Genomic DNA, 20,824 nt, shown 5'->3' with positions numbered 1-20,824 from the left:
GTTGCAATCGTCAATCTATAATTATCGATCGTTAACCGATGAGAAACTTACTGTAAGGAGTAAATATAACTTCTCAAAGTTGATTTCGCAATGCAACTCCATCACTACTACTACTACTTAACTGAACATGCACCTCGTACACATTCTTCTGCGGAATTTCTAACGAATCGGTACATGCCGAAACGTGTTGTGATGAATCGTATATGCATGGCCCTAACGTATTTATGTTGTTAGAGTTGTGCTTGCTTCGGGTTCTTGCCATCTGCGCTTCATATTTTGGATAAAAGATGATATATAAATGCTTGAATTTTCATGTTAGTAGTATCATGTTGACGGTCTGCCTGCTCTTCGTCACTGCAAGTAGTCAACTGAATTTTTCTGAAGAGTTTCCTGGCACTCTCGCAAGATAGCAGCTCTGTACATGCAAAGGGGACGAATTTAGGGCAGGGGACGGATTTTGGGCACTTTTCCTACTTGCAGGACTGATCCTGCCAAGACTGATCCTTCGAACTGATTCAGCCAAGAGATAGACGTGCTAAAAAAAGCTAATCAATTGCAAACCAGTTGCTATCAGGTCTTGAATAGCGACGATGGGTTGAGGTCCGAATTCAGATCTGTGGTGGAAGTTTACCAATTCAATGCAAGCAGTAGGGAATTTTTAGGAACAATTAGGGATTTTTTGTGATTTTCGTAAAAATTCGGGAGAGTTAAGAACTTTTCGGGAGGTCGAGAGATATGAAGCTAAAATTCGGAAGACATTGGCAGCTATGCTGTACAGCATAGAGCGCTGTCATCGGCATAAAGAGTCGTGAAGCCTTAGTGGTAACTGGAAAGTCAATCTTGATGCATAAAATCCGTGGTCAAAGCCAAAGATGGCATCAGTACTATATCAGCACGTGTTTTCTCAGGCTGCCCTACCAAATGCACACGTAATCCACGTTTACATACGTAACGGGGAAAGACATAAAACACGAATTCGATCAAGTTGATGTAAATTCGCATGAAAACATTCACGTAATAATAAGTCAGACGTTCTAATTTTCTCGAAACAACTTTCGGGAGTGTTATAATTTCCCGAAAAAAGAGGAAAAAGAGCAATTTGAAACACTTCAAGAAACATTCGATCTACTTTATTCAAATTTTTTACCGTCGATATGTTCAAGGAGACCCTATTAAAAAAATGAAAATACAAATTATATACAATCGCAGCCTTAATTTGGGCTTTCCAGTTCGAGCATTGCATGGACTGCTATCGTAAATTTTTAGGATGTTCTAATTTTTTTGAAAAGGACGTGCGTTTAGGGCCGTCTTAAAAGCATCAAGGGTCCCCGGGGCAAGTGATTTTTCTGACGCCCCTACCTTCATTTGATCATTTTTGTCGCACCACGGTCATTTTCTGCACACGAGGGCTAATTTTAGACCGGGACCTATAATTTATTGCCGATTCCGAACGGCAGGCTTGTTTTTTTAATACTCATCGACAGGTTGGCGCGCTAATCCCTCGATGGGGGGGGGACCTCCCTGCGGTAGCAATTTTTTCTGTGGTCATGTAGCCGTTTCTGTTGTACCCCTGTGTCAGGAAATTTTTCTGACAAGGGGCCATTCAAGTATTACGTAAGCAGATTTTCAGCCATCTATGACCCCTTCCCCCCCTCTTGTCAGCAAAAGTCAGCAAAACACTGACCCCTCTCCTCCTGTCAGCAAATTTTCGTCAGCAGCTTAGAATATTTCATATCTTCAAAAAGGGGTGGTTGATGACGTAAGCAACCTTCAAACATCCCCCCTTGTCATCAAAAGTCAGCAAATCCGAAACCTCCCTCCCTCGATGCTGACGTAATACTTGAATGACCCCCGAGGACGAACCGGATATCGAACTCGCGACACTTCTAAACATCCTTTGGTACTTTAGGCGAGTATCTTATCGACCGGGCTACCGCGCCCTGAGGCCCTACCTGACAAATTTTCGAAAATTTCAACCGGTTCTAATTTCTCTGAGGCCACTCTTCCCTTGAGGCCCCCCCCGGGCCATGCGTTAAGACGGCACTGCATGCGTATTATGTTTTTCGTTTAGCTGATGTCGGAGGATCAGTTGGTTGCACATCGAGTGAATTGAGAAACCTGGGTTGTACTACAAGGATATCAAGGATGGAGGACCCTATTTTTGGGTGCTTAGAGGACCCATTGACAATATACATACGTTCAAATACGAGATTCAAATTAACGTGTATATGCACAAATATAGTACAAAAAAAAACCCGTAGAAATGTGTGAGCAACATACAGGGTGATTCAGAAAAGATGGGAAAAACTTTCAGAGGTGATACTACACACCATTACAAACAATTATCATCAGAAGAATGCATGGTCTAAATGCAATAAGAACCCTGTAAATACGCCTCCCCTGGAATTGTGCTACCTATGTTATAGGTCTAGGGTTATGCGGCCTAGCGCGCCAGCGTTTCATGTTACCCCTTACTCAAGCGAACCCATAGGATCCTATGTTAAACCTGTAGCTTTAATCGCCCCCCCCCCTCCCGGACCATTCCATCGCCCACCACCGATATTGCCCACTTTGGGAAACAATGCCACTGGCGTTTGGACGAAATATTTCGTCTGTGATCGAAAAGGGGGGAGGGGGGGGGTTAATTAAGATTCTCTCAACTAATCAGCTTCATCCATCTGCACAACAGGTGAACCGATTCCTTCAGACAATGGACTAATGAGCCCTGTCTTTGGCACTCGTCGTTTCAATACGGGGGAGGGGGGGGGGGGTGCGTGGCCCTAACATGAATGGAATCAACATGTTCAAAACTTATCGGCAGTTTAGTTAATGATGCGGCGGCGTTGCCATTTAAAAATTATAACATGGAACCAAACTTCGCCCAAGACGGTTATTATTGTTATTAAGGAGGACGTTTTTTTGTGACGCGAGAGGGATGATGGACGAGAATCATCCCTGGCAGACAGGCAGCTGCGCGGATGATAAGCTGTTATCGCGTGGCATCATCATCTCGGGCGTCTGATAGACCCTTGGGTGTCGTTAGCGATTAGCGACTCCCTCGAACCGTGGATAAATCGTTACGGCAACCCCCCCCCCCTCCACACACACACAGATGTGGCAAGGTCCCCCACCCCCTTCACCCATAATTTTTTGTACACAATCTGTTGGTTGCCCGAATGCGTGGTTTGCATACCTGTGACGACGCCATGATTTGCCCCACCCACGTCCGTTGATACTTAATTATCCACTTTAATATTGTTTAATTTCTATCTTGGCTTATGATATATATCTTCGTGGGTTTCCAAAACTGCGAGACGCGCCTGCCCCTGGGAAGGTAAAGAAAATCCATGGGGGGGGGGGGAAGGCATGAAAACCTAATATTTGAACGTATTCAGCAACACTATCTTCTTTTGATGCACCAAAGGTGTGGAGGCAGTGCCGCCTTAACGCATGGGCCCACTCGGGCACGGCCCGGGGGCCTCAAGAGAAGAGGGGCCTTACAAAAATGAGATCCGGTTGAAATTTTCTAGGATTTACCATGCAGGGCTTCACTTGGCCTGGGGACCCATGATACTCTTAAGACGGCCCTGCGTGAGAGGGAGGGGGGGGGGGCTTAGCGGGTTTTGCCCAGGAGAGCGAATTCGGACGGGTGGAAGTTTTTAGGAATGAGTGGTCAAGAAATTAGTAGAATGGGGTCATTCAAGTATTACGCCAGCATCGAGGGGGGGGAGGGGGTTTCGGATTTGCTGACTTTTGATGACAAGGGGGGGGGGGTTTGAAGGTTGCTTACGTCATCAACTACCCTTTTTGAAAATATGAAACATTCTAAGCTGCTGACGAAATTTTGCTGACAAGGGGGGGGAGGTCATAAATGGCTAAAAAACTGTGTAGGCAACTGTCGCGAGGCAGCACCCTGAAAACCGCGCCAATTAGGAAACCTCTCGCGAGGCGGCTGAACTTTGAAGCTGTGCCACGACTGACCAAATGTCGCGATGCAGCTGTGAGTACTATGTGTTTATTTTTATACTTTGTATATAATCGTTTTCGCGACTCCTCCCAGGGGTTTCGGTTTCCAGAAGGGGGGACACTCACACTTCCCGCACAACTCAAAATCGGTAGTAAATTGCCTATGGCGATAGACAGGAGTTGTGCTGCGTGGTTTGCATGAATGAATTATTGACTGCACAACCTAACTATTCATAAAACTATGTAGTCCGTTTGGAAAAAATCATGCGGTGTTCCTCAAGGTTCTGCTTTAGGTCCTATATCACATTTTTCAGATTCATAAATGATTTGCGTAATCTTGACATAACTGATTACATGAATCTTGACCTTAGTGAATAGCACTGTTTATGGAGCGCCATGAATAGCACCATATATGTATTTCTACTTTTGCCTCATATTTTTTATTTTTCCTGACTTTTACCAAATATTTTACGTTTTCCCCGATACTTGCCAAACGTTCCCCTCTACCTTTGCCAAATATTTTACATTTTCTCTGACCATTGCCAAATATTTTACATTTTCTTGACTTTGCCAAATATTTTGCATTCTCTTGACTTTGCCAAATATTTTGCATTCCCTTGACTTCCGCCAAATATTTTATAGTTCTTTAACTTTTGCCAAATGTTTTCATGCTATGAAGAAATATTTTAAAATAGTGTAGTGTTTAGGGGAGAGCGGCGTTATACAGCACCTCCTAGAGATAGAAAGCCTCCGCAGTCTGCTTGTGACGTCAGTAAAAGTAGTCCATTTTCCCTCAGAATGTTCAGGAAAAATTTCCCTGCTCGTGCCAGTATCCAGACCAGACCAAAATTAAATTTTGAGCCGATTCCTAGCCCGGGAGGGCCAACTGCTGGCATAAGAACTGGCCAAGAAGGCCTATGAAGAAGAAAAAGTGTTGATGCTTATCGATAGATATGTGTGTGCGTGTATGTGTGGTGTATGTAAAAAAAAAATTGTCAAATTGGTTCGTGCCAGTGTCATCTCTGCAAGGAAAAGAAATGATCGGGCTCAGAATCGGCGATTTCTGTGCCTCACACCCAATCACTATGCGGTATTTGTGAGCCAATCAAGAAGATTCTACGCCAAAATAAGAAGAAACGAAATAAGATGCTGTGGTTCAAAAATGTGGCAAACTTGCTAGGTAGTCTGAATGACGTTTATGGCAAACATTGCAGAGGCCTTCTATGTCTAGGAGGTGCTGGTTTATACCGAACAAGCTGGGAATTCCGAACACAGTTTGGGTCACTGTTTGAATCTAGAGGGCTCTGATTAGTGTTGCAGCCTGACGGTGTCTTTCTAGCTGTGTTATTGCGAGTGGTGTGTAAAAAAAACAGTTTTTCCGGTAGCAAATTGGTGCTAATTCGGATAAGAGATAAGTAAAATACTTTCGCGTTTAGAGTAGTGAGCTGAGCTTGGTGTCATTAGGGGCCATTCAAGTATTACGTAAGCAGATTTTCAGCCATTTTTGCCCCCCCCCCCCCGTCAGCAAAATTTCGTCAGCAGCTTAGAATATTTCATATCTTCAAAAAGGGAGTGGTTGATGAGTAAGAAACCTTCAAACCCCCCCTCCCCCCCTTGTCATCAAAAGTCAGCAAATCCGAAACCCCCCTCGATCCTGACGTAATACTTGAATGAACCCTTAGATTCTACGTTTCTTTAGCTATTTACTAAGCAGGAAGAAAGTTTGCTTTGCTGTGTACATTTTGAGGTTAGATTGAGAAATTGCCACGAGGTGCCGTTCGGGGCAATTCCGTACACTTTGTTCAGTGGTGCGAAAATTGCAGGAAATTTTATTTGTGATTCTTGTAGGCAGCGTTAGGTTCTAAGCCAGTTTCAATCCTGCTGTTGCTAAAAATTTGAAGAACATAGATGCAAATGTTATTTAAATTTTTAGAACACGAAAGGTATTGATATCGATTAAAAATAATTACTAGCTTTATTCCTCTTAGTTGTATATTTTAACAAAAACAATTGATGCTAGAGTTGATTATGCCGTTTAAGTAATTAATTAATTTCATAAAAATCTTCCTAACGGGAGCTACTTTCCTAACCTAACTATAGTAAACTTTTCACGAACTATAGCAAATAAGTGAGTAATTGGAGATTTCTCTTAAGTGTTCGGCATTACCCCGCTCTCCCCCCTAAACCGTGTGAAAACAGTGAAAAAAATTAATGTTCTGCTAAAATCCTTCGCAGGTATCAGTCACTCGATTTTCTTCTCCTCCGCATTCAAAACATTTGAAATGTATATATTTTTTGCAGGTCGCGACTCGAAAATGACGATGGTGGTGATGGTAGTAGCAGCGTTGCTCTGGTCGCTCGCTTCATCCGTTCTGGGCGTTGCTTCGGCTGATCTTGCTCAAGGTAACAAAAAAAACTGTTTCTTTTTTTTTTAATGTCCCTTTCATGCTTTGGGAATCATTACAAATAATGCTCTAAACCCCGCAAACGTCCGCGATCGCGGACCGTCCATCATCGGGGACATCGGGTCGAGATGGCTATCGCGTCGTCTCATCGAGCCATTCTTTACAGATATGTCATACACTCGAATTTCCCAACATCATCCCAATGATAGTATCTTATCTGTGTCTCGCAGGCCGCCTCTTATATATTATATATATATCTAGTATGATGCAGAAGCTCGATGTCATCCTAGAAACTTCTAGATCATAAATCCTTTTCGCAGATATTTTGTTGACGCCCCTAGTGTGTGTGTGAACACATCCTCTTTTTTCTTACATTAAATAAGGCCTACATTCCAGGGTTTTCAGCAAAATCTGCTCGATCATTTCCCCGATTTTCCTCCACTAAATAAGTTCCCTGAAAAGAAAACTCCTTAAGAAAGGATTTTCAATATATTCGCTCACTTTTCTTCATTTCCCTCAAATTTTGTCAAACATTTTTCGATTCCCTGAATCATGTCAAATAGTTTTCATTTCGCTGGCTTTCGTCAAATGTTTCACATTTTTCCTGGCATTTGCCAATTTTTTTTTGCCATTTTCTTGACTTTTGCCAAATGTTTTACATTTTCCTTGACTTTTGCCAAATGTTTTACATTTTCCTTGACTTTTGCCAAATGTTTTACATTTTCCTTGACTTTTGCCAAATGTTTTACATTTTCCTTGACTTTTGCCAAATGTTTTACATTTTTCTTGACTTCGTCAAATATTTTCAGTTGCCCCGGCTTTTGCCAAATATTTTTTCCCTGGCGTTTTACATTGCGATTTCCACGGTTTTTTGCCAGATATTTAAAATTTTCTCCAATTTTACCTCATTATTTTTCTTTTTCTTGGCTCGTCAAATTTTTGACGGCAATTTTTTACATTTGCCCTGACTTTAACCAGGAATTTAACATTTTTTTCTGTCTTTTGCCAAATACTTTACATTTTCTCTGACATTTTAAATTTTCCCGATTTTCGCCAGATATTTAAAATTTTCTCTGATTTTCGCCAGATATTTAAAATTTTCTCTGATTTTTTCCCTCATTATTTTCTTGACTTGTGCCAAATATATTACATTTGCCCTGACTTCGCCAAATACATTACATTCGCTCTGACTTTGCCAAATACTTTAAATTTTCTCAGTCTTTTGCCAAATATTTTACATTTCTCCGTCTTTTATCAAATAATTTTTATTCCTCCGACTTTTGTCATTTATTTTACATTTTTCTCTGATTTTTGCCAAACAGTTTTCTCTGACTTTTGCCAAGTATTTTAAATTTTTCTCTGACTTTTGCCAAGTATTTTAAATTTTTCTCTGACTTTTGCCAAGCATTTTCTCTGGCTTTTGCCAAGCATTTTCTCTGGCTTTTGCCAAGCATTTTCTCAGATTTTTGCCAAATGGTTTCCTCTGATTTTTGCCAAGTATTTTAAATTTTTCTCTGACTTTTGCCAAGTATTTTAAATTTTTCTCTGACTTTTGCCAAGTATTTTAAATTTTTCTCTGACTTTTGCCAAATATTTTCTCTGACTTTTGTCAAACAGTTTCTCTGGCTTTTGCCAAGCATTTTCTCTGGCTTTTGCCAAGCATTTTCTCAGATTTTTGCCAAATGGTTTCCTCTGATTTTTGACAAGTATTTTAAATTTTTCTCTGACTTTTGCCAAGTATTTTCCATTTTCTCTGACCTTTGCCAAACAGTTTCTCTGGCTTTTTCTCTGACCTTTCCATTTTCTCTGACCTTTGCCAAGTATTTTCCATTTTCTCTGACCTTTGCCAAATAGTTTCTCTGGCTTTTGCCAAACATTTCTCTGACTTTCCAGGTTCATAGGATCCCTGGGGGAAGCTGCCACACCCTCTGCATTGTCTGTACCTTGAAGTTTTTCCCACCCGTTTAGACATTCGTATTTAAATTTCTTGCCACCTCCAACATCCAAAGCGAGACCCTTCCTATAGTTTCTGAACTGATTTCTATATAATTTAATAAAAAATTTACAAATGAAAGGAAAGTGCTCACGACATGCTTGTACAGTTAAGAAATACAGTAAAACCTCGTTAAGTCGTCACCCTGATAAGTCGTCACTCCGGTTAAGTCGTCATTTTTCTTCAGGCCCTTCCAGCTCTCATAGACAACAATGTTATTAAACCCTCGTTTACTCGTCGCTAATTTCGGTTAACTCGTCACTATGAAAAAGTTTGAGAAAGAGGAACAGACTATTTTTATGGCTCCCATTAGAAAAAGAGCTTGTTAACAGCATCGCCATATGCTTAAAAGTCACCATAAAATCCTACATACCCAAACGGAACAGTTTAAGTAACGAAAGTTACGCTGGGGAAGTTCATTTGCCGACTAAGGTTTTTGGGGACTGTTCAAGCTAGACCTCATTTCTGCATGGACTCTACTGGAGAAATTGCAAGACACCCAGGCTCTGTCGCAAGAAGCAACGTAAGCACTTCGCCCCCTCCCCCAGGGGAGGGACCAGGGCATCTCCGGCAAGACCAAAATTTATTGATACGTCAAATATTACACATAGTGCAAGGAAATTAAAAATTATGTGAATCGAAGAATCAAATTAATCAAGTTAAAGTGCAACGGGCACGGATAATAAGTAATCATAGAAAGCATGGGCTCTACTAATTTAGGGCTTGAAATTTAAACAAAATGTCTTTGTTGAAAAAAATTAGACATTCTTTTCCAAGTTGAGGTCTCCAGTTTACTTTTCCCTGCCCAGGGCCCCTCCACCAAGTCAAAAGTGTTCGAGATTACTTTGTAGTTGCATCATGAACTACTGGTGAAGAATTAAAACACTAAAATTAAATTTGATGTATATGTAAAATTAATGTGCAATAGAGAGTTTCTATTATGAAGAAAAGCTACTTATTCAAACAGTTGCTCTGTTAGTCTATAAATTAACTATTACCAGTATAAATCAAAGTGTACAGTACATTTTACAGAGCGAGACCCTTCCTATAGTTTCTGAACTGATTTCTATATAATTTAATAAAAATTTTGCAAATGAGTGCTCACGACATGCTTGTACAGTTAAGAAATAGCATTTGTCCTATTTATTTACGTTTTTGCCGCGGAAAAATTGTTCGACTATTTTTGCATCACCGCATTTTTGGAGGAAACTGGTGACGCAATAAGTGCCGCATGCACTTATTGCGTCACCAGTTTCCTCCAATTTCGAAAAACAAACATGGGTTGCGAAACTGGTCTTGTTGCTGATTATGGGTCACGGCTGGAAAAGGCCAAGAACCCCCCGACACATGGAATGACATTTGAAGTGTGATTTTCTGATTTTTACAGGATGCAGTTCACCTCTGGGACTGATGACGGGTTCGGTTCAGGACTGGCAGATCAGCGCCAGCTCAGTCATCGAGTACAACAGGGACCCCGACTGCCAGATGAGATACGCCAGACTGTTCCAGCCCGCAGGTAGGGCTTGGTGCGCCGGAAGGAAGGCCGCCATGGAGTGGCTCCAAGTCGACTTGGGCGTCGCAGCCACGGTGAGGAACCCCCCTCATCTTTTAGCTGATAGCATCCTAGTTATTATTATAACATTGGATTTTTAAAGAATCGGGCTCACACATAAATCTTGAGTGGCGTTTTGAATCAGGCCCACGGGTGGAGGAGGTGGGGGGGTGGTTGCTACTTATTCACCTACAGCTATCGAGTCACGGAATCCCCATGAGCGGGGGGGGGGGGCTAATTATCGAGCGCCCGCACGAGGAGCTAAAAAACATTTTAAACAGATTTCCCAGGGGGGCTTCAAGCAACGTGCTTCAAATTAATCATGAAAACAATTTTTTTTGCGGCTCCCAAGAATAGTTTTTAAATATGGCGGACGAGTTGGGGAAAAATCAATGGCTTTCCATGGTTAATTATTATTATTATTATTATTTAAAGATTATGACCATTCCCCGACTTACGAACGGGTTCCGTTTCGAGCATCATCCGTAAGTCGGAATCACGCCGATTTGGCGAAAAAATTCACCGACTGCCCTTCCGTAAGGTCTTTAACAAAATATAAGATCGCTTACGGATATTTTGAATGTTTTTTTCATTGCGAATAATTTTCGTGTACTGTGGGGGGTAGGGGGTAGGGGGCAGCACACAAAAAATTTCGGACTAAGGGCGATTGGTCGACTGGCATTCGAGGAGGCCCCAAGTCAAAATATGTTCAACCAGTTGTCCGCGGACCAAATGTGGCACCTCGGAGTCATCTGATGAGACCCGAGAGACATCAAATCTAATTTCGTAAGAATGAACTCAGCGACACATTTGCAGATCTTTAAAGGGACCCACGGCATATTTATAGATGATGAATGATCCGCGGCACGTTTCCACATCACTCGAATGACTCGCTACGTATTCACAAATTACTTAAGTGAACTGCAACACATTTCCAGAGCATTTAAGCGGCCCGCGGCAGATTTCCAGAGCACTTAAGTGGTTCGCGGCTCATTTACAAATTATTTAAGTGACTCACGGCACATTTGAAGATCATCTTAGTGACTCATGGCACAGTTCCAGATCAACTGCGGCACATATGTTTATGAGCCAGGGGTCACTCAAGTTATCCATGGCACATAAACACTCGAGTGACCCGCTGCATTTTTTCAAACCAATGAAGTAGCCCGCAATCTCCTAAAAGTTCAGAACCCTTACCCTAAGTGGAGCAGGAATTGGTGCCCCCCCCCCCCCCCTGGGACTTGCGTCAAAGGAAAGATTTTTGGTTTGTTGGTGAATATACATGTGTTTCGTTTGGGGGGGACCAAAAAATTGTGGTCCAAAGGTGGAGTCGGCTGATATAATGTATATATAAATTGACATCCTCATCATGCCCCCCCCCCAGCAATAATGAACGTGCCCCCCCCCCCCCAGACTTCCAAGTCTATCACCACCTGTGCACTCGCCCATGGGGAATTCAGGCCCTATATAAGAGCGCTCGCCTCGTTTCATCCGAATGCTATGGGATGATCTATAGAATACAATATGTATTTTTTTTCCCACCCGTGGTCGGGGACGGATTCCCACACGGGCAAGTAGGGCATTTTCCCAGGGCACCCTGAAATTTTGAGCAATACATATTTTTCTATATATTCACTGACTGACTAAAGGTCTTTGATTCTAGCCGCAGGTCCCCCAAATCCGCTTTGCTCAGAATCCCGTCCATAGGCAGAGATAGACTTGGAAATCTGGGGGGGGGGGGGGGGGGGGGGACGATGATGATGATGATGTCAATTCATAAATGCATATAATGCATTAATGATTGACTGATCTAATGCATAATGCATTAGATCAGTCAAGTTCACCTTTGATGACGCTGGGGACCCCCCGTATCTCCACCCATGACCCCGTCATGTCAAAGCCGGATCCTCTTGCAATTTCCCTCAGCTCCGTTTTTACCCATGACCCCCCCCCCCCCCCCGAACATCTCAATGCCCCCAGGTTTTGAATCATTGTGGTATACATGGTACAGAAGTAAAATTTAGAAGTACTGTGTGTATATAATACAGTCGAATCCCGTTTTAACGAATACCGTTATAGTGAAAATCCCGTTTTATAACGGACGGTTTTTCCCCAATTTTCCAAATAAGTTTCATAGGAACAATGCAAAAAAAACCCTAGAATTCCTTTATAACGAAATTTCATTATAGCTAAGTGATTTCGCCAGTCTCTTGGAGTTCGCTATAACGGGATATTCAACTGTTTTCCTTGAAAACACATAATTTTGTGCTGAAACCAGAGAATAAAGTGTATTATTTTCTGAATGTCGCCAAGAGCGCCAAATATTTCAGTTCATAAGTCGGGGGGTAGTCGTATAGCATCTGACTTTATTTCTTGAAATTTCGCGCCATCGAAATACTTGTAAAAATATGAATACGGGGAAATTCTCTTGATTTCCATAATAATGGGGTCTCATCGTCACTAGGTGGCGCTGATTTTGATTGCGACAAATGAATGCATTTTTAAAGCTTTAATTTCGTTTCTTTGATTGAGTTCCGGATTCGATTTTAATTTTAAAGTGTATTCGGTTTCTCTTTGTTGTGAGCGAATTGTTAAATATTCAGTGAAGCTTTGCGTAACTTTTCCAGTGACGTCATGCGTGAGAATCATGTCGATGCATGTTCGTGATGAACAGAATCAACCTCATGAAGTTTTTATTTCTCAGGTTTTGATCATGCCCCCCCCCCCCATATTCTGGAGGAGGGCCTTAAGCTGTGATTTTTGGCGAGTCCCAGGGCAGACTTTAACGGGCCCTTCTGTAATGAATTTAAAGAATAAACAAAAAAGAGGTCGTTAACTGCATCGGGCCCTGTCTGCCCTTCCCTTTGGGGCCACGGTTTAGATATCTCATCACGTGGAACCTAATCTAAATGGCATTTGTTTTCAAAAAGTGATCCGTGGAGCCGGAGGGTGACGTTAATGGGATCTGTTTTATAACAGGGCCGGCTTAATGTGGGACCCACCCAGGCACGACGCTGAGACCTCAAGTACATTGCAGCGGGGTGAGTGATAATTAGATTTGGCACTATGAGTTTAAGTATATGAATTGGTAGAACGGCTCTTTCCGCTAGGTAACGTTGCCTTCAGAAGCACAGCCAGGCCCACCCGTGGGTATCCAGCGCATAGGGGGCCGTTCAAGTATTACGTCATCATCGATGGGGGGGGGGGGTTCCGATTTGCTGACTTTTGATGACAAGGGCGGAGGGGGGGGGTTTGGATAATGCTTACGTCAGCAACTACCCTTTATGAAAATATGAGTTAGGATTCAGAGGGGACAGAGCTGGTGACGAAATTTTGCTGGCAATTGGGGGGGGGGGAAGGAAGGAGGTCAAAAATGCTAAAAATTTGCTTACGTAATACTTGAACGGCTCCTAACGGACATCGTGATAATGAGATCGAGTACACATCACTACTGATTGCTCTTGGTGCAGACGCAGGTGTTGCCCAGAAGATCACTTTCTACACTTGAGAGGACAAAGCAGGTGTTGCGGGTGGGGAAGGGGGTGGGCATCCGACTATTGTCATTAGATTGAAATTGTTTGGCTGGTTCGGAAAACAAAACTGAAAGTTATTTGGCTACACTGAAATGACTTCTCCCTGCCCACGCGAATACGAGGCCTAAGCCACCTCGGAGCGTCTCCAAGTTGTCGTTCCTTTACCAAACTTAACGAACCAAAACAGCACCTCCTAGAGATAGAAGGAAGGTCTCCGCAGTCTGTTGTGACGTCAGTAAGTAGTCCATTTTCCCTCAGAATATTCAGGGGGAAAAAATTCCCTGTCGTGCCAGTATCATCGTTACGAGGATAAGAAATGATCAGGCTCAGAATTGGCGATTTCTATGCCCCACATCCAGTCACTACGCGGTATTTGTAAGCCAATCGAAGATTCTACGCCAAAAAAAAAAGAAACGAAATAAGACGCTGTGTTTCAAAATGTGGCAAACTTACTAGGTAGTCTGAATGACGTTTATGACAACCAGTGCTGTGGCCTTCTATCTGTAGCAGGTGCTGACCAAAGGCGTATATTGAATAATACGATTATTTTTAATCCTGCCTAGGTGACGGGTATGATCACACAAGGTCGCGGCGATGGTCGCCAATGGGTCACAGCCTATCTGTTATCATACAGTCTCGACGCCTATCACTGGAAGTACTGCTCGGACGTATATGGAAGCCGCAAGGTATTTATTGTCACGAAAACTATGTAAAAACATTACTCATTTATCATTTCTTATGCCAATTTTCGCCTGTAAATAAATTAAGAAGTCATTATCTCTTGTGTAAAAATTAAAAATTAACGCATTTCTCTGTAAATCTCGCCAAATTGGTGACAAACTTGGTAAGTTTGACGACAGCTCCGATTATTTGGCTACGTCATGGCGCAAAGAGAAATTTGTAGAAAAAAAGAGATCTCGCAAGAATTGGCGGGGGAATATTTCTTGACCTTTTCCCTCCATAAAAGCGCCCGCCAAAGCGAAACTAGGTTGTTGAGAGAGGGAGAAAAGAAACAAACTCTTGTGTACGATTGAGAAGCCGTATTTTAGGGCAGGGCCGCAACTTGATACTTTGTCACCCGGGATAAACCGGCATTTTGGCACCCCCCCCCCTGCCATGTAGAAGATGCAGTTAAAGGGTGAATTCAGCGCCTGGGGCACAAGACCCAACCTGCTCCCTCTAGTTGCGGCCCTGTCTCAGGGACTCTCTGTTTAGCACGTACAGTGAAACCTCTGCTTGGGAAATACGTGTGCATAGCTGTTCTAAATAGAGCTGTGACGACGTGTTGCATTTAGTTCCGTCCTTCACTCATTTCAAAGACTTGTGTGAGAGACATTATCCGGAACAGTATGGTATGAAGTATATTTTTCGTGACAGTAATCATGGGGCGTACCCAGCGAGGGGCAAGGAGAAGGGGCAGCTGCCCACCCAGAAGAGAAATTAAAGTGTATTAATTGACACACAGCATAGACGTATCAATTTAGCACCAGTGAGTTGCTCCCCCCCCCCTCCCCCCCTCTCTAGTTCAGATCCTGGGTACGCCCTTGACAGTAATGCTCATGATATGGCCATTGGCTACATTTGAATTTAGTTTTTCATTGTATTGAACATTGAAGGACTGGACACATCCCACTTTCCATCGCAAAGACACATCGAAGCGCTCCCGAAAGATTGGTGTATCCGGAATTTTATTAAATTAGTATATTTATATATATATTGTATTTGTATTTGTATATACATATAATAAATATACAATACAGGGTGCCCCATCAAGACGGCCCAAACTCCGCGCAGCCAGATTCCTCGCTTGGAGTACATGAAAAATGCTCAAAGAACTGCACCTGTACGACCCATAGTTTTCGAGTAAAATGCGAAAGAAAAGTATGACGTCATATCCGGTGTAAGGAAAAAGAAAACTTTATTGGAAATATGAACATCGGTAGTTTGTATATGTTTACATAGGAAGATGTTCAAAATGTCCACCGCGCATATCGATGTCTATGTAAACATATGCAAATACCGATGCTCATGTTTCCAATGAAGTTTTTTTTCCTTGCCGCGGATATGACGTCATACTTTTCTTTCGCAATTTTCCCGAAAACTATGGGTCGTACAGGTGCAGTTCTTTGAGCATTTTTCATGTACTCCAAGCGAGGAATCTGGCTGCGCGGAGTTTGGACCGTCTTGATGGGGCACCCTGTATATTTGTATAGCAGTGTAAGAAGAAGTCACGCCTACAAGCGTATAATTCAACAAAATAACTACGATGAATCGTGGTCTAAATTGATATTGCATCGTCCTTAGCACGTCTGCATTGTACTAGCTAACCAAAGTTTCCGTTTGTTTGTTATTGCAGGTCTTCAAGGCCAATTCGGACTCGCACTCGACCCAAACTAGCTACCTCGACCAGAACGTCACGGCTAGATTCCTGCGGCTGCACGTCTGCAATGGCACGAGTACCCCAGCATGCGCATCGAGGTCCTCGGCTGCCAACGTAACGTATACCAGTCACACCGAAAAAATGATTTCAATGACCGGGTGATCCGAAAAAGTGTCACAGAAAATCGAAATAAAATCGATATAAATCATATATCAATAATTTTTTACATATAATAGCGTGGACGGGCAGAGGTGGTTTTGTCTTGCTGCCATTGAGGCCTGCAAATTTTGTCGTCTTTTACCCATTCTAGCCTAATTTTCTTGACCTTGAATTCATCGCACTAGGCACTAGTCCGCTTAGCTCCTTTCCCGTAAATATCCCTTTGTCTCCAAGTCACTCTTTTGGTCACTCACATGCTTCGACACCCTTTAGGTCGCTTTTTAGTCACTCACTCACTAGGCTCCTTACTCTGTAGGTCACTCCTACCCTTAGGGCCCTTTCACACGGAGCGGATGCGGGTCCGGAAGAAGTTTTAACAATTGGAATATACTGCGCCTTTCAGACGAGCCGAAAAATCTCCGCACCTAGGAAATGTTCATGCGGGTCCGGACGTCGTCCGCATGTGTCAAAACCCAAGTGCGGGCTCCGCATCCGCACATAGAAGTTTTGACAATAGGTTTATTCGGAGCTATTCACACGATGCGGAGCGAATTCGTCCGCATCTTTGGCTACTTTTTGAAGGTGATTTTTCACGGAATTTTTTTAATTATTTGCCATAAATACCCTTAAAAACACCATATGATGGTCCCTGCTCATTAATATAATGTACCTACATACGCCTATCCCTCCGTTTCCTTCTGAGATGGAGATATAGCAACTTCAACTGCCTTTTGTCCATATTTCACAATTTTATACAATAAAACCTGTCAACAACGGCCACTGACGGGACCAAAATTATAAGCCATTACGAATATTTAATTGACTAAATACTTTAATAACTTTTAAATTTAATTTAAAAATTTTAATTTTTTTTTCTTTTTAAATTTTTAAAATTATTTAAAAAATTATAAATATTTGAAATATTATTTTAAATATTTATTATTTTTTAAAATTTTTAATCTTTTAATTTTTTCAAACTTAAAAAAAAAAAATTCTTTTATTAAACAACGTTATCCACGTACGGTGTTCACTCAGGGCCGGATTAAGACGTTTGAAGACCCTTGCACTTGGATATTTTTGGTGGTTCCCCCCGAATACCTACAAGTTTATTTTACTCAATATTCAGTCTATAAACTTAAAAAATGAAATTTTATATTTCAGAAGTGACTAATCTAAGGATGGGATTTCACTATAAAAGGTTTATGAAAGTTATTTTATAAAACTTGAAAAAAGCAACTAATAAATTTATCGGTTGCATTTGCTCTAATGCAACCGATAAATTTATTAGTTGCTTTTTTTTAAATAATTGTTATAAAATTTTTATAGTGTAATCCGGCCGGGATTATACTATAAAGTTTTATAAAAGAACTTTTATGAAAGTGGAAAAATTCAACCAATAGGCGCATCGGTTGCATTCAAGAAAATGCAACCGGTGCACACACACACACACACACATTTTGCATTCAAAAAATTCAACCAATAAGATAATATTGGTTGAATTTTTCACGTTTTATCAAAGAGCTTTTACAAAACTTTTATAGTGTAATCCTGGCCTAAGGCTGGTATTACACTATAAAACTTGAAAAATGTAACCAATAAACACATCTGTTACATTCGAGCGAACTTAACTGATCGGCCTATCGGTTGCATTTTTCAAGTTTTATAAACTAACTTTTATACTGTAATCCCGGACTAAGACAGAATTGTGATGTGAATATTTCTAAGCACAGACATTTTGAACGTTCCCACCCCTCCCCTTTTTTTCTACTTGTAAATTCTTTGATATCTCCTGAATTTTTTTTTAGGAACATATTACTTTTGGATGTTTTTGGATTTGATTTTTCGAACATTGGATGTTTTTGGAATTTTTCTTTCATATTTTTCTAAAAAGACGGATTTTTTTTTTCAAAATGTTTTGAAAATATTTGAAGACATATTCTCCCATCGACTACTTGTGAGGATCGGAATTACGACATCTTTATTCCCATATTCTATGTGGCTCTAGACTAAACCACCAAAGAATAACTCTAGGCTGCATATGGGCACTGAATCAGGGGTGAAGGAGAAAAACAGTTACAAAAATTGCGAAAAAATAGTTTTTATGCACGAATTTCAACCTAAAGATGCGGGTGTGAAAGGGTATGCGGACCCGCTTCCGCACCCGCATCCGCTCCGTGTGAAAGTAGCCTTAGTTACTTCTAGGTGTCACTCCTATGCTTGCTCGCACACCTCTCGGTCACTTCTGTACTTGCACACACGCCTCTCGGTCATTCTATACTTGCACACACACACACCTCTCGTTCACTTCTATGCTTGCACACTCTCAAGTTGTCACTCCTATTCTTACGCGTCTCTCTAAGTCACTCCTGACTTGCTCTCTAAGTTGCTCCTTTGGTAACTTACTGACCTGGCCCCTCATTCTCAAGGTCACTATTTCGGTCATTCACATGCTTACATACTCTCTAGGTCATTCTTGAGATGGCTCACTGACTTGGTCCCTCTTTTGGTCATTCACACGCTAGCACACTCTCTAGGGGGTCACTCTTTTGTTAGCTCACTAATGTCCCTCACTTTCTAGACAGAGGCGTATTTTTGTTTCGTTTTTGTCCCGCCCTCCTTCCATCCCATCATAAGAGTAAACTTACGACTTGTCGGTCTCTATGATGTTGAGACACGGCCAATCCCAATTTTCTATTTTTTTATCCGGCATCAAACTAACATATATACGTTCGTTTCAAAAAATTAGAACGCGTCGCAGAAATGTACGACCAATTTACATAATGTGTGGCTGTCGGCAAGGCCGTAGCGGGGGGGGGGGGGGGGGCTTTGGTGCTCTGGTACATTGTAAATTCTGTGACGTGGGGGAATTTCACGTCGTATAATTTCAACGTCGCAGAATTTCCACCAATCGGAATTCACAACGACTCTGACGTGACGCGATTATCACGTCATGTCAGTGTTTAGTGGCCATTCGGAACCTGTGATGCGTATTCTTCAGTCTCTGATATGTTGAAAATATGCAAACGCATTTCTCCAAAGCATCCCGCATTTAGCAAAAATGTTTCGTTGTATGCGAGATAAACACTCGCCTTGATGTGAACTGACAGCTTTTGGTAATACAACATTTTAGGATTTACATACTCTCGCTCACCAATTTGCGGTAAATTCGTGAACGGAACGGCATTCATCCATCAAACAGACATTTTTTTTCTCAAATAACGTTCGGGCGCCATTTTTCGATGATGATTTCGAACATGGGAGAGAGAGGAAGGGCGGAGGGGGGGGGCCCACAATCCTCTTATTTGGAACCCTTCCCCTACCATGCATAAGGTAAGGGGCCGTTCAAGTATTACGTCAGCATCAATGGGAGTAGAGGGTTTCTGATTTGCTGAATTTTGATGACAAGGAGGTGGGGGGGGGGGGGTTGGAGTTGTTTTTTTTTTACCACCCTTTATGAAGATATGAAATATTCTTAATGCCATCTCATTCAGTGCGCCAAAAACGGAAAAACCTTTCGATAGTTATTGGGCACCTGAACTAACATTCTCCCCATTGATAAGTCCCCTACAGAGCCACTTTAGTGATCTCTAAATGTTTCACGGATCCTTCAAGTGTTCAGAAAATGTGTCCGGGCCGCTTAAGTGCTCTATAACTGTGCCACATGTCACTCAAGGGATCTCCAAATGTGCCACGGATAGTTTAAGTGTTCTGGAACTATAGCGCGGGTTACTAAAGTGATCTTTGAATGTGAAAGTTGTCTTTGAGGCCTACTTCAGTGATCTGAACATGTGCACGGGCCACTTAAATGCTTTGGAATTGTGCCACGGGTCATTTAAGTGATTTGTAAATGTGTCGCTTAGTAAATTTTTAAAAAATTAGGTTTGAGGGTGCTAGCCACATCAGGTAACCTTCAGTGCCACATTTAGTGTGCCCAAATTTCTTTCGAAATTTTGACTTGTATTAAAAAAATATTTTTTGTTTCGTCTGGGGGAGGAAGGGGTGAGCACGAGCCCCTATGCCCCCTCCCGTGTACTTTTCTAATCCCACCAATACGCGTTAGGAAGTAGGGTGCAGTGCTGACGAAATTTTGCTGACAAGGGGGTCAAAAATGGCTAAAAATTTGCTGACGTAATACTTAAACGGCCCCTCAGCAAATATTTAGTCATTTTTGACCCCCCCTTGTCAGCAAAATTTCGTCAGCACTGCACCCTACTTCCTAACGCGTATTGGTGGGATCAGAAACGTACGCCGGAAGGAGGGGGCATAGGGGGCTCGTGTGCCCCCTCCCCCCCAGACGAAAAAAAAAAATTGTTTTAATGCAAAAAATATTTTAAAAAAAATTAAAATTTCGAAAGGAAATACCTTTATGGGTTATTATTATAATCAATTTCTGTTAATTTCAATGCTATTTGAAAAAAGGGTAAGAGCTCAAAATTTCTCTTCAAGAAATTCATTCCGACCCCCCCCCCCTTTTAAGCCATATATGGTGAACCCTTGACCCACAGACCAAATGTGGCCCTGAAGGTCATCTGAAGGAAGGTCCCTGAAGGTCCCAATTTTGTAAAAATGTACTAATCGCCGCATTTACGAATTGCTTAAATGACCCGTGGCACAATTCCATAGCATTTAAGTGGCCCGTGGCACATGTTCAGATCACTGAAGTATGCCTCAACGATCGCTTTCACATTCAAAGATCACTTTAGTAACCCGCGCCATAGTTCCAGAACACTTGAACGATCCGTAGCACATTTAGAGATCCCTTGAGTGACATGTGGCACAGTTCCAGAGCACTTCAGCTGCCCGCACACATTTCCAGAGCACTTGAAGAATCCGTAA

At 41.9% G+C, this 20,824-nt stretch overlaps 1 protein-coding gene across 1 annotated transcript in view; it reads left to right on the top strand.

Annotated features, from left to right (window-relative positions):
- Positions 1-20,824, top strand: part of LOC149081228 (lactadherin-like) — a 36,204-nt gene that overhangs the window by 1,423 nt on the left and 13,957 nt on the right. Inside the window, 5 exon segments of the mRNA XM_089238061.1 lie at positions 6,268-6,369; positions 9,752-9,951; positions 14,013-14,135; positions 15,806-15,887; positions 15,890-15,943. Of these exon segments, the coding sequence (XP_089094187.1) occupies positions 6,282-6,369; positions 9,752-9,951; positions 14,013-14,135; positions 15,806-15,887; positions 15,890-15,943 (547 nt within the window). The 5' untranslated portion in view covers positions 6,268-6,281.

Source organism: Pholcus phalangioides, unplaced genomic scaffold (genome assembly GCF_987345545.1).
Source record: "Pholcus phalangioides strain wild (caught in Gottingen) unplaced genomic scaffold, Ppha-v1.0 ptg000010l_1, whole genome shotgun sequence".
NCBI lineage: Eukaryota > Metazoa > Arthropoda > Arachnida > Araneae > Pholcidae > Pholcus > Pholcus phalangioides.
This window is presented reverse-complemented; position numbering and strand designations above follow the sequence as displayed.